Genomic DNA, 14,102 nt, shown 5'->3' on the forward strand with positions numbered 1-14,102 from the left:
CCCTCCATAAGTCACCTGCCCAGGAACCCTCACATCAGCCTCCGTTTCTAGGTTAAGATGTAAGCTTCTGAGCTCTCACCCTCACATTGTGTCCTAGGAGACACCAAGAAGGTTCTAAGCTTAGCAGCAGGAGGAGTTTGTCATGGTGAAGAGAACTGAGGCATTCCCAGAGAGGTGCTTAGCAACAGGATCCATTGATCCAATATTGACTAGGTATCCGCTGTGTATGCAGCAGCTGCTTGACATTGGGGGGCCCAGTGAGGTGTGAAAGAAGTGTAGCTCCTAGCCTGACCCTCTAAATTAGGTCAAAGCACTTGGGTCTCTTTTAGGGCAGTCACATAACAGCGACCAAGTGAGTACAAGGAACCTTGCAAATGCTTTTAATTTCTTTTAATGTATAACAGTTACGCCTGAGTTACAGAGGAAGCGCTTACAAGCAGGTAGTTAAAGCAAAATGCCAGTTTCTCTTTCTAGTCTACTACTCCATATAGCTGAATAAATTATGGTGTGATTATATTTAAGCACACACCCTCGCGTCCACATGCACACCCCACTCACACTCCCACGCACACGAGCTCACTTCCACGTGGAGGAAAATGGCTGAGTCAAACATGGATGCAACCAAGTTGCGGTTACTAGGAAGGAGGAACGGTCAGAGCGCCATGGAGATGGCTCCCAAGTAGGGGCGTGGCCACCTTAGCATTGGCAGGGAATGCATTCAATGCATCATCTCTGAGCATTTCACGATGGCGGCTGGAGACCCCCCATTTGGTCTTGGTTTGGTGCCTCTGCAGGAGGGGAGGAGAGAAGACCCACCAACCTCAAAAGGCATCCACCAGTGAAGGGTGCCTTTGGGAGTCTGAGGGGAACATCCATCTGAGAGAGGCCCCGCAGGAAGTCTCTTTGGGGCAATCATGGAGTTTTGCCAAGTTCCGCCGTCCAAAGCATAGAACGCTCCATCAGCTCCATGGACCACATTGTACTTGAGAGGAGAGGCCAAAGTCTGGGACCTTCCTGTTCTCAAGTCACCGCCAGACTGGAAATCTGATCTGGGTTTTCTTCTGGGCAAACCTCTCTTCATTCTTCTCTTTTCTCTCACCCCCCCCCCCCCGCTCCCCCCTGGCCCCCTCCCCCCATGTTCCTCTGGCAAAAGAATGGCAAAGGTAAATCAAATAAAATATACGGGTATAAAAGCATAGCTTGGTTCTTACACATTGGCTTTTTTTTCTTTTTCTTTTTCTTCATAGCAAGAAATACTGAACAGGAAAAACAAAGCAATAAAAATGAAAGAACCCGAGAGAGCCTGGAATGTATACTTTGAAACACACAATATGCAGATATATCCCTACAGATGGTCCTTGGCACTAGCACGACACACACTGTGGGGGTTTCTTTCCCGGTGGAGTATATATATTTATAGATATAAAAGTCAACTTCCTATAAACGAACAGCACATCACCACGTTTCCAACTAATGTACAATTGAGCTCAGGAGAGAGGCCGCCCGTAGGCAGGACCAACAGCGACTTGTGAGAAGCTGGAGGAAACATCTCTGATTTTGCTACAGACAGACAATTCGCAGGGATGGATGGGGGTCGCTCCTGGGCTGGCCTAGCCACTGGGATTCAGGTTGTGGTCAACCCTCGCCAGTTTGAGGCCTTGTCCCTCTCATCCCGCACCACCTCTCTGGTGAAGTTGTGAGCTGCCAACCCAAGACTGAATTTTATACACCGAGTTGGCTGAGCAAAGTCATGAGTGAGGTTTTAGGGAAAACTTGTCTGGGCCAAGGTCTCTTTCTGAGGGGAGTGGGCACCTGGGGGAATAAGTCCCATTTTCTATGCCAAGATGGTGGCTTGGGAGAACTCCAGGGAAGTTTTACATAACAAGAAATCATTTGGTTTATTCCCATTTCATCACAGGGGGCAGGATTGGTCCCAGCATTGGAATGTCACCTCCTGGGGGCGGGGCTAAGCAGTTTTGGGGTCACCTGCCTGGCATCACTGCGCCTGGGTGACAAAGGGCATAAAGAGGCTCAGGTGATTCCTGAGCCAGGTCTATAGGAGGAAGCTTGGACCATTCAAGGAATGTGGATGAAGATCATGGTCAAAGAAAGCTACTCCCGGCTGGGAGAGCTACAGAAGCATGGACTGGGTCACCAAGAAACAGCAGAATCCTTTTGTCCAGAGCTTAACAAGCCCAAAATCTCCTACAGAGGATGCTCCAGTTGAAACCTGGGCTGAACTTGATGGGCCACACAAGTCTGGGTGTCCGCTGCTACTGAAGAGTCTGTTTGGCCCTGGCTACTAGTAGGTTCCTCCAAACCCAAGACACAAGCCACCCTGGCCTGGTCCAGGACAGGCGTCATATTACAGTGTCTGAAGCTGAGAAACAGGTGAGCATCTTTCACGGAGATGAAGTGTCCCAGCTCCCCCGAGGGAGGAACTCAGCTCAACTCCCAGCACAGTAGTAGCCCATCCCTTTCGGAATGTCCTGTGGGCTGAGGGCAAGACATGGGTTGAGCCAAGAGGTGGCCTTGTGTGCCCCAAGGGGCACAAGCAATTTGGTCCCGTCTTTGTGGATTCAGCGCTGTGCCTCCCGTCCCGTCACAGAGCCTTTTACCCAGCAGCACCCGAGAAAGGTGATCCAAGCGTAGATTACGATGCTGCTGATGGCGAAGATGAATATACATTTGATAAATAGGTGAAGGTGGTGAAAGTTCCAAGGGAGGTGTAGTCGGGGGCTTAACCCATTCTCCCAGGTCTCAACTCTAAAGAGAAGGAGCAGGAGGAAGCCACTCGTGGCTGAGCAAGGCGTCCCCCTGTCCGGGGGTGGCGGTTTGAAGACTGGCCACGTCTGTCCCTGCACAGCTGTGCTGGACCAGGAGACAGAGGCCTCTTGGCCGAGAGTGACTCCACACGGAAAGATGCCACTCTGGATGGGACAGGGTCATGTCCACTCCCCCCCACCCAAATGCCGTGGGGAGTCGGTGGCCTTGTCTGTGGGGCAAGCAGTCCCTGTGAGCCCAAGAACCCTGCTCCAGAGCCGCAGGGGAACCCCCTGTACCCCGCAGCCTAGAGGGACTCGCCAGGGATGGAGGCCCCACCCAGAAGGTGAGCAGGCAGGACGAGCCCGGGTCTGCAGAGGCTTCGTGGGAAATCAAAGCTACATGGCGCCAAGGCCTCTGGCAGCAAACGTTTGCTGCCCTGAAGCAGAGGCACCCTAGTTACCAGCCCCCTTCTGAGCCTGGCCTATGCTTCCTGCTCAAAGGTCCTCAGGACTGTATTCCCCCTGCCCTGCCCCATCTGATCCAGTGAATGGGAAAACTGAGGTTGTGTGGCTCCCCAGGCCCCACGGGGGGTGGGCACAGTGGCAACTTGGGCTTCAGTCTAAGAGCCGGCTGCTTCTGGCTGCCTCACTGGGTCCTTGTATCTTGGGCTGGTCCCTGCTGGCCCATGCCCACATGGCCACGCCCCTGGTGAAGTCTCTTCCTGGTTTTCCCAATCTCCCTGCTCGGGCTAGATTCCCCCTTACACACCCAATCGATCGAGGTGTGTGGGGAGGGACCTGAAGTCCTCGGACTTCCTGGGCAAGTCCCCTGGGCAAGCCCAGGGCTGGGTTCCCGCTCTGCTGGAGTCCCGTCATCCGGAGGAGGGCTGGGCTGGGGTTCTGACCCTGGGCCAGGGCCCCACCTGGAGGGACCTGCTCCCAGCACTTCCAGCTGAGAGCAGCCTGTGAGCTCCTCGGCCTCTGGCCGGGGCACCCACAAGACCTCACCCCAGACCCCACCCTCCTCTGGGTGCTCATGGTGCTCTCTGCGGGGGAGCTTCCATCTCGGTGCCTCAGATGGCACAGGGGCCGTGGCAGGACTTGACGGGAAAAGGTTGTGGGCCGACCAGGAACCTCCTGGGGACAAAGCAAAGGGGCAGACTCCAGAGTGGGGGTCACCCTAGGCCCCCACCACAGGGGCCCACAAGGCTGGCCGCACGCCTCCAGCGGGCTGGCTGTCACCGGGGAATGGGCTCCGTTCCTAGTCTCCGGGGACCCGAGGCGAGGAGGGGACTGAGGCCGGGAGGTTCAGGGTCAGGAAGGGGGAAGCTGGGCCTGGGGCTGGGGCAAGACGCCCCGGGGGCCCTAGTAGGCCTGGCCGGTCTCTACGGGCAGGAGTCCCAGCACAGCCGAGTGCTCCCCGAGCTTCATGCGGCGCTGAGTGGAGAGGCTCACGTTTTTGGCCAGGTAATCAACGGCAGCTGGAAGAAAGAAAAGAAACCCCTAGAAATTAATTTCCCCCTATTCTTTTATCTGTCCTATATCAATCCATCAAGCCATCCACCCTCATATATATCCATCCATTCATTTATCCATACATCAGTTTGTCCATCCAACCATCCAGCCAGCCAGCCAGCCATTACCCATCCATCCATCTCTTCATAAAGCTCTTTCTCCAACCTCCGCTCCACTCACTCAGCAAATATTTACTTAGCCCTGAATAAAAAACACAGCTCTCCCGTGGGCTCGGTAGGGAGACCCAGAGGATATGCACATTGCTGAGTGAAGAACCGGTCCCTCTTTCTGGTCATATCCCATCTAGGGGGAGTGTCCAGTGAGTGTCATGGAGCCAGGTAGTAAGGAGGGCAAGGCCCTTCTGCCTCCTTTGGCCCGGAGCCCAGCTCACGGATGAGACAAAGCAAGGCCACTTAAAACTCAAAGCAGTTTTTGCGGGTGAGCTGAGGGGTCCAGGCAGGGGAGGGGCCAGGGACCTGACATGCAGGAAGCCGAGACCTTCAGTCTTATCACTTCTGGTCACGCAGGGGAGAGGGGGGAGAATTTGAGGGTGTATACGTGTGTGTGTGTGTGTGTGTGTGTGTGTGTACAGTGGAAATAAGAAACTTGGTGAGGTAGCAATGGCATGAACATGAATGTCCACACGTGAGTAACACTTGCATATGCGCATACATATGCACACAGATGTAGGTGAGTTATGTGCACCTGCATGAGAAGAACAACAGTGGGGATGCTTATGTACAGGGGAGTTCCACCTGGCCCAGGTACATGTGTCGGAGTATGTGTGTGCACAGGTCTGGCCCTCTGAGTGGCTGGACCCTGTGCCCCTCGGCTTCCCGGCTCCAGGGCTGGCACTGAGCTGGGTCACCCTGAGGTCACTCAGCCTTCATGCTCCCAGCTGGCCGACAGAGGTGCTGGTGGCCGCCTGTCCTGCCTGGGTCTGCCCCTTGCTCTGAGTGGGCCTGGGACCATCTCCCATCTCTGGCCCCTGTATCTCTGGCCACACCATCTCTGCTGCTCAGCGCCCTCTTATCTGGGCTCCCGGTGCGCCTATGAGGAGGTCTAACTCAGAGCAGGATGGGAACAGGAGGAGGAGCTGACATTTACCAAGAGCTTGCTCCAGCTCTAAGCAGCCTATGGAGCATTACCATCCCCATGTTACCGAGGAAACTGAGGCCCTTCCCTGAAAGACCACATCGCTCAAACGTTGTGGAGTCAGGATTCAAACCCAGGCTGTCTACTGCAAGCTCCTAACTACCCCCCACCCCCCCCCCCCCCCCCCCCCCCCCCCCGCCCCGCCCCAACATCTCCCAGAGCCTCCTATAGGACAGCCAGGTCTGTGCACAGCAGTGGAGAGTGTATGAGGCACCCCCAGATCCTGCATGGGCCCCACTTTCCACTCCAGGAAATGTAAGGGACTATTCCAAGGGCGCGAGGCCAAGTCAGGTGACGTTTCCTGAGTCACCAAAGGCTCCGCCTCCGCCTCCGATTCCACATCCCCCCGACCTCTGACGCCAGCCTCTCTGGTTCTTCCGGAGGACCGGGCGGGAAAGTCTGGCTTTAACAACAGGGATGAGAACAACAGAGCCAGAGCCCTCACATGTGAGCACTTACTATGTGCCAGGCGGACATGATCTCACTAAATTCATGAGCTCCCTGCTTTAGGTGCAGCTGTCCCCGTTTTACAGAGGTGGAAACTGAGGCACAGAAAGATGGCTGACCCAGAATCACCCACAGCACGTGAGACGGCAGAGCCTGAATCTGTCCTGTTTGCACCTCTGGTCTCTGTTACTTCCTCTTTAGCTTCTCCCATGGTCTAGCTAGCACATAGTAGGAACTTTCCTAAGGCCCTGTCAAGGTGAGCAAGGGAACATCAAGAAAGCCAAACTTTACTGATGACCCAGCCAACTTCAAGGGCACCCGTAATACCGCACAGCCTGCCTCTCCCTGGGGTCCGGCCTGGGCCCGTGAGGGCAGGGCTGTAACATTTTTCATTACGGCTTCTGTCAGCGGCTCTCTCTGTCCCTCTGTCTCTCCGTGTCTCCCCTTCTTTGCCTGGTACCCACGCTCGGGCTCTAAACGTCTCAAATCAGATTAATTGGGAGTTGGCAGGAGACGCGGTGGTGATGCCAACCCGTAAACAAATCTCAGCCGTCAGCGTCTTGTCAGCCCGCGGCCCCAGAGGAGGACCCTTCCAGACACAAACTCTTATTAGACTTGTCAGATCTATTAAAATGCTCTCCACACTTCTGCGTTCTATCAGCCCCATCATTAGTCCGGCCCTGGCCTCTGGGAACACCGGGGCCGTATTAATCTGCCGTGTGCCCCGTCCCTGGCCCCTGCCCCCCTGCCCGACCCCCTCTAGGGACAGGAGGGAAAGACAGATGGACAGACAGCAGCCAGGGGCAGGGAAGGAAGGTGTGGGGAGGCACAAGGCCCAGGCAGAAGAGAGTACTCTGCTGTTTAAGAGTGTGGCCAGTCGAAACCAGTTTGGCTCAGTGGATAAAGAAAGCATTGGTCTTTGGACTGAAGGGTCCCAGGTTCGATTCAGGTCAAGGGCATGTACCTTGGTTGCGGGGCACATCCCCAGTAGGGGGTGTGCAGGAGGCAGCTGATCGATGTTTCTCTCTCATCGATGTTTCTAGCTCTCTATCACTCTCTCTTCCTCTTTGTAAAAAATCAATAAAATATATTTAAAAAAAAAAAAAGAGTGTGGCCATGTGCGTACACCATGCACACCGGAAGTCGAGGCTCTCCAGGGCGGGGCTATGGCGGGGTTGTGTACACACGGATTCGCGCTATGTGATCTCCTTAGGATCCCAGTGCCTGCTCTGTCCCGTGGGAATAACCACGCACACTACACAGGGTGGCCATGAAGAGGAAATGCCAGATCCATAGTAGATGCTCAATAAATGGTCATTTCTCCTTCACACACATTGTTGTATGAATCCCTCAAAGCCACGTATACACACATGTCAGTGAAAACTCCCATGGACCTGAACCTGTGTGCGTGTGCCTCTGAGCGAGCGAAGTCATGAACGTCAGTCCACACCCAGGTGGGTCTGGGTGTGAGCCGTTAGGTATCTTAGATCAAATTGGATTTGGTCAAAGAGAACTGGGTTTGAAGTCAGGGGACCCGGAGTCCCCCACTCACTTACTGTGTGACCTGGGGAAAGTTCGCGGCCTCTCTGAGCCTCAGCTGTGTGTCTGTGACAGGACGAATGGCATCTGCCTTGGGTGGGATGAGGCCCATGCCTTTCACCCAGTGGCTGGTTTACTGAGACTCAGGCACGCAACACAGGTGAACAGATGACAGGTTGGACCCGGGAACACACGGGCAGTCTGGGACATGCAACTTCCGACTGTGGAGTGTGGGAGCTCTGTCATAGGTGAATTTGGTTGCCCATGAACATGGGGCAGGTGGTCAGTGAGGACACAATATAACCCTAAGGGGTCCCAGGATGTCAGAGGGGAGGGAGATACTACCAGGGACAAACTTTGAAAAGGCTGAGTCTAATCCCCAGGCCCCCATTTCACAGATGGCAAAACTGAGGCTCAGAGAAGCAGGGTGCCTTGCCCATGCTAATGGTGCAAGAGAGGCAGACTTTCCCGCAGGCCCCTCCCAGCCCAACCTGGAGCCTCTGTGGGGTGGGGGGGTCTTGTGCTCCGATTCCCTCCCAGTTGGGCTGGAGAATGCTACTCAGGAGGAGCTCTGAGCTACCCCTGGAGGAGCCAGGGAGTAGGGGTGGAGCCAGAGGGGCCTGGGAGGACAAGAGAGTGAAGGGGGGGGGGGGGGGGGAAAAAGGAAGGAGGGGAAGAAGAAATTGCTCCAGCCGGTTTCCAGGAGCAGAGGGGGAACAAACACTCCTTTCTCGCCTCCTGGGCCCTTTCCCTTTTGATCCCCCCTCCCTTGTCGCCCCCTCCCAGTGCTGACTCTGGGGTTAATTTTATTTCCGCGTTGGGCAGGCGCCCCGGAGTCAGGCACGGGCTCTGGGTGTGACTAACGCCTGCCCCAGGCCCGGCTCTAAACTCTTTATCAAGAGCATGTGTCCTGCTCAGCTCCCTGGGCACAGGGGCTGGGGCAGGGGTCGCCCTTGGTTCCTCTGGAAACATCCCCATGCACATGTGTGCACCCTGCTCTCAAACATACACGCACACATGACACACACACACACACACACACACACACACGCTCCTCATGCACACACTCTCACATAGACACAGTGATACACACAGACAACATCATGTGTACAAGCCTGGATGCACAACTACACACAGGAGCACACAGAATTCCTATGCAGACACTCAAGTACACATGTGCCCATATTTATACCCTGCACACTTCATCTAGTACATGTCCCATAAATACTCCAATACACACACACTTGAGCATGTGTCTACACATGTGCATATAGTTACACATATTTGCGCACTAACACACATCTGCACACATATTTATACATGTCCACACAATAACATATGCACACATAGCCACAGCCACATGGACACACCTGAATGCACACTTAAACACATGGATATGTGTTACAGCCATGTGTGTTTACATGTCCAAACACTGTGCGCGTGTGCATTTGCATAAAAACACATACCATGTATGCACAGTATGCTCATTTAAATGCACACATATGTTAATAGTCATGTGCACATATACCCACATGTGCCACTTACATTCACACACACAGACACATACACATACTCACCTATGCACAAAGATGTGTGCACTAACACTCTTATGCTAGGATACTCACAAATACACACACAGACGCACACACCTGAATTGTAACACATCCAAAACATGTATTCACACTCATGCACATACTGGTGTGGACATATATCTTATCCAAACATGCACATCTAGTGGGGGCCGTGCACACAGCTGGGAGGTGGAGGCAGCACAGCTGGCCCTCATTTAGCCGTGGAGGCCAAGGCCATATGAGGAGGAGAGGGTTGGTGTGGGGACAGGAAGCAGAGGTCAGTGAGGCCAGGCCAGGGCTGTGGCAGGCCAGGGGGTGTGAGGATGCCCTTGGGCTGGGAGGTCTCACCCTCTCGCCACTCGCCCTTCTGATTAGTTTGACACCAGCAGGTGAGGCCTCTGCCGGGAGGTGGGGCAGGAAGGGCAGCCGGTGACCTCGGCTCCCGGTGCCCCCTTGGCCTGCCCTGCTGCTGCCCTGTCCGGAGGGTGGAGGCTGTGGCTGGGCCCGCCTCCTGCAGCTTTTGGTCTGAGGATCTGCCATCTTCCACCCCAGGCAAGGTGCCAAGGGGATGGCGACTGGGCTGGGCATGTGAGGCCAGCTCAGTGTTTGGGGAAACCGAGGCTGAGGATGGGGGTGGAGGGGAGAGCTCACAGGACAGCTGTCCCTGTGGCCAGCGGGCAAAAGGGGCAGATCCCCACGAGTTCACTGTTCCACCACAGTCACCAGCCACGCGGAGCCCCTGAAACGTGGCCAGCGCAGCCGAGGAACCAGAGTTTACATTTTGATTTAATTTTACCTAATTGAAATTTAAAAACCGGAATTCAATTTAGTTTAGCGGCCGGGAAACTTTGCAGTAGATTTGGAACAACTTGGGTGTGTCAGCCTACGACTTCCTCCGTTGTCAGCGCTGTGAAATTTCAATGCGGGCCCAGCGTGCCCCGTGAAGCTTCGTGTCTGAATGAACACAGGCTGGATCTCAAAGACACGGTATGGAGAAAAGGATGTAAACCAGCTCATTGACCATTTTGTATGGATTACATGTTGCAATGATCATCTTCTGGATGGAATGGGCAAAATAAAAATACGTTAGCAAAATCATGTGCTGCTCTCACATTTTACCATGTGGCTCCTTGGACATTTTAAATGACACCTGTGGCCTGTATGACACTATTTCTGTGGGACAGCTTTTCTCCAAGGCAGCAGCAGTAGTAGGGGCCCAGCTCAGCTGTTCTTCCTTTCTGGACCTCAGTTTCCTCATCTGTGAAATGGGCACGTCCGCCCCAATACCACCTTCCAGCTCTCTACACATTAGCAGGGGGCAGGGAGTGGGGAGGAGGGGGGATGCCGGTGCCGGGCACTCACTCTGGCCATACTGGCCGTACTGGTAGCCAGCCACGGGGTCCACGCTGTAGCCGGTGGTGCTGTAGGTGGGCGGGCAGTAGGACTGGGAAGTGGGCAGGCTGTCCCCTGGCTTGATGGAGTCCGCCCGCTGGCTGCAGCTGGCCGAGATGGAGGAGGCGGAGTCCAGGCCGCCATGCAGCGGGGAGATGGAGAAGTCGGCCTGCGGCTGTGGCGGCACGGCGCTGGGGTTGCTCAGGATGCTCATCACCTGTGGGGAGAGACCATTGTGGGGCTGAGCAGCAGGGGCGGCCTCCGCTGCAATCTCGCTCTCGGGGTCCCTGCAGCTGGGAGATCCGTTGACCTGCGGGCTTGTCCTTGTGGGTAAGATGGTTAGCGGTTAGGTCCCGACCCACGGAGGCTCCTCCACTGAGAGCTCTGGGGATGAGGCGGGGCCTGTTCACGGCTTTAGCTCAGGCCTGACTAAGTGAATGCACAGCGCATGAATGAATGAATGAATGAATGAACGAACAAACAAACACGCTAATTATGTCTCTCCTGTCAGACTGGAGCTCCCTTACCACAGGGACCTGTGCCTCCCCCATCCGACTGGGATGCTCCCATCTCTCAACACAAAGGGGTTTTAGCAGGTCTGTGAGAAGGGTTTCTGGGCCTGTCCGGCTTCACCACTCATCCTGTGCCATGCTCTTGACTTTGGTCAGGACCTGGTGGTCTTTAGGAATGTATTCCACAATAGCCCGCCCGGAATCTCTCTTCAATTCTGGCAGCTCCGGGATATCTGTGGCCATCATCCACTTCCTCGGGAGCCGGTTCAGCAAACAGATTCTGCCAACTCGGACGGTCAGGGGCAGGCTCCTTCCTAGAAACTCCGCTCCAAACCATGGTGTTAACGCATTGGTGTGCTCACTTATTCATTCAACAAACATACACAAGGTGACTATGACACCAGAACTGAGGCTGAGCCCGGTACCTCAGAGGAGCAGGAGCCATGGCTAAGGCCCTCAGCTGGGGCAGTGTTTGGGTCTGGGGGAGGGGGCACCTAGAAACAGATCATCAAGCTGTGGAGTGATGAGGGTTGTTACAGAGGCAGCTCGGGGCTGTGAGAGCCCAGGGGAGGGCACCCAGCCGGCCAAGTGGCCCAGGAAAGCTTCTGGAGGAGGTGACACCTGTGGCCAGGTGTCCAGGAGAGTGGGGAGAGGTGGTGCAGGCAGTAGGATTCCTGCAAGTGGAAGAGATCACAGCTCCCTAGTCAGCCCAGGGGAGGCGGCGGAGAGGCAGACCTTTGTGGATCTGACCTCAGGGCTAGGACCTGGTAACCTCCTGCTAATGCCACCCCTACGGGAGGGAGGCCACAGTGCCAGGTGGGGTCAGGCTTGTTGATGGTTTGCCCAACACCAAGCTAAAGAACCATGCTGCCATCCACACTGGGCACGTGGCCGTGTTCTCTGATTTCCCCACCCAGGAGATGGTGGGCTCTGGGCATTCAAGCAAGGACCTGAAAATGTCTGCCTTCTCACTTTAAAAAAAAATCTATTTTATTGATTTCTTAGAGAGAGGAAGGGAGAGGGAGAGTTAGAAACATCAATGAGGGAGAAACATCGACCAGCTGCCTCCTGCACACCTCCTACTGGGGATGTGCCTGCAACCAAGGTACATGCCCTTGACCGGAATCGAACCTGGGACCGCTCAGTCTGCAGGCCGACGCTCTATCCACTGAGCCAAACTGGTCAGGGCTGCCTTCTCACTTTTGACTTGTCCCTGCCATAGGCACCGGGGCCTGGCCAGGATCTGAGCCCTCAGGCCAGAGCCAGGCACGGAGCTCCTCCACTTTCTAGCTGTGCGGCCTCTGTGTGTCCCTTACCTTCTGTGACCAGTTCATCCTGAGGAAAAGGGTTGACGATGAACCTGACTCAGAGGCGCTGGAGGCTGAGCTGAGCCCAGCCTGGGGAGCTTTGCACACAGCCTGGCGAGCACAGGTGCTGAGGAGTCAGGGGCCCCCATTCCTCGATCCTCCGCTTCTCACCTCCTCCATGTCCCTCCTCTCAGCCAACTTATGGGACTCCCCCGATCCAGAGGCCTACAGAGACGTGTGGGACAGAGCTACGGCGCCCATTTCTCAGATGACAAAACTGAGGCCCACGAGGGGCTGATAATGATCCTGCCTGCTCGCCTGATAATGCTGAGACTCTCAAGGGTGTTTCAGGCCCCTGACCCCTTTAGAGGGTCTTACTCCGGGGACCAGCCAGTGTGTTTCCTGGGCCGCTACCGGAGGGGGTGGGGGTCCCTCATCCCTGACTCTTCCCTCAGTGCTCCCATCTCCCCTCCGTCAGCTCTGGGGGCATCTCTCCTCTGTCCTTCACCTCCCCCCACCCCTTCCCGGAGCCAGAGGCCAGGGCATGGGCCTGCTGGAGCTGGCCTGTCTCCATCGCAGCTGGTGGGACGTAGGTGGGTCTTAATGGTGTGTCACCCACCGAGATGGCAAAGACACATGGGTCTGTGAGAGGGGAAGTCTGGGAGGGCGGCGTCGGGGTGACTTTGTGCAGCGGCACTGTTTTAGGGAGTGAGGTCTCCCCGATTCTCTCTGCACTGAAGGCGCTTCTAAGGCCTCTGTCATGGGGTCGGGGGCACACAGGGTGCTGGTGGTGGCTAGAGGGATTCTGGAAAAGGGGATCTCCGTAGTGAGGTGGTGTGAGGACGTCTGAGCCCATCAGGCTGTGCTTGCTGCCTTCTGACTGTGAGCTGGGGCCTCCTGGACCTGAGCTATTTGTGTGAATGGGGGTAGGGGGGCTTCTGGGAAAACTCAGGAACCTCATGATGCCCTGGGAGTTAGGGGATCCCATTCTCTTCCAGGTTCCTGTCTAAACCCACTTTCCAGCTAAATTAAGAAAATCACCACCATCCTATTTCCCACCCCATCAAACACTACCCCTGCCCCTTCCTCAGGGGAGGCCTGGGCCCCAGAACAGACTCAGGCTCAGGGGAAGCACACGCCCATTGCCCCACCCACCTCCATTCTCAGAAGTGGGAGCCTCTCGGGAGGCTGTCAGCTCAGGTGAGCTAATCCCTTCCTCCGGAATATCACTACGGCAGGGAAGAGACCCGGGATGGGGGAGAAGAGAGAGGATGAGGGTGTTCTGGGGACGAGATATAGGAACGGTATACAGACCCACTCACACTGCAAAACAGGGACCTCCCGGGAGCCGCCTCAAAGCTGACCACGTCGCTCCTGTCACTCCAGCATCATCGGCGGCTTCTCAGTGCTTCCAGGTAAACGGGGCAAAGGTTTCCTGGGATCTGGCCGCCACCTGCCTGTCCCAGCTCCTCACTGCCATTTCCACCTTGCACTTGAGATCCCAGCCACCCCACGCGGCCGTGTTTCCTAAAGACATCCCTTACTCCTTCCACAAGCACTTCATAGCGGGCTGCCGCCTGCCGGGCCCGAGACTGGACCAGACTGGGCCTCCCTGAGGACCGGGGGAAGCCGCATTCCGACCTTGTTTGCGGACCCAGTGCCTACGTTGTGTCGGTGACATAGGATGAGCTCAGAAGAAGCCTGTGGAATGCATGCAGTTCCCATCACACATGCTTAGTGAACACCTACGATGTGCCAGGCCAAGATGCAGCAGTGAGATTTACAACTCCGTGACTCCTGGAGTTGCCAGTTTAGCGAAGAGGCTGACAAGGAACAAGTCAGTCATATAATTCGCAATACTGATAAGTGTTATGGAGGAAATGGAAAAGGGGGGGGAGC

The 14,102-nt window shown here is 55.5% G+C and overlaps 1 protein-coding gene across 2 annotated transcripts in view; it reads right to left on the reverse strand.

The window, feature by feature from the left end:
* Positions 1-373: 373 nt before the first annotated feature.
* Positions 374-14,102, reverse strand: part of PAX7 (paired box 7) — a 93,988-nt gene continuing 80,259 nt past the window's right edge. For both annotated transcript variants that reach the window (XM_036445816.2, XM_036445814.2), the window contains exons 8-9: positions 10,355-10,601; positions 374-4,246 (exon numbers count right to left, since the gene is read on the reverse strand). In XM_036445816.2, coding sequence (XP_036301709.1) covers positions 4,131-4,246; positions 10,355-10,601 — 363 coding nt within the window. In that variant the 3' untranslated portion in view covers positions 374-4,130. The remainder of the gene's footprint in view (positions 4,247-10,354; positions 10,602-14,102) is intronic.

This window comes from Pipistrellus kuhlii, unplaced genomic scaffold, assembly GCF_014108245.1.
Source record: "Pipistrellus kuhlii isolate mPipKuh1 unplaced genomic scaffold, mPipKuh1.p scaffold_m20_p_2, whole genome shotgun sequence".
In the NCBI taxonomy this organism is placed as follows: Eukaryota; Metazoa; Chordata; class Mammalia; order Chiroptera; family Vespertilionidae; genus Pipistrellus; species Pipistrellus kuhlii.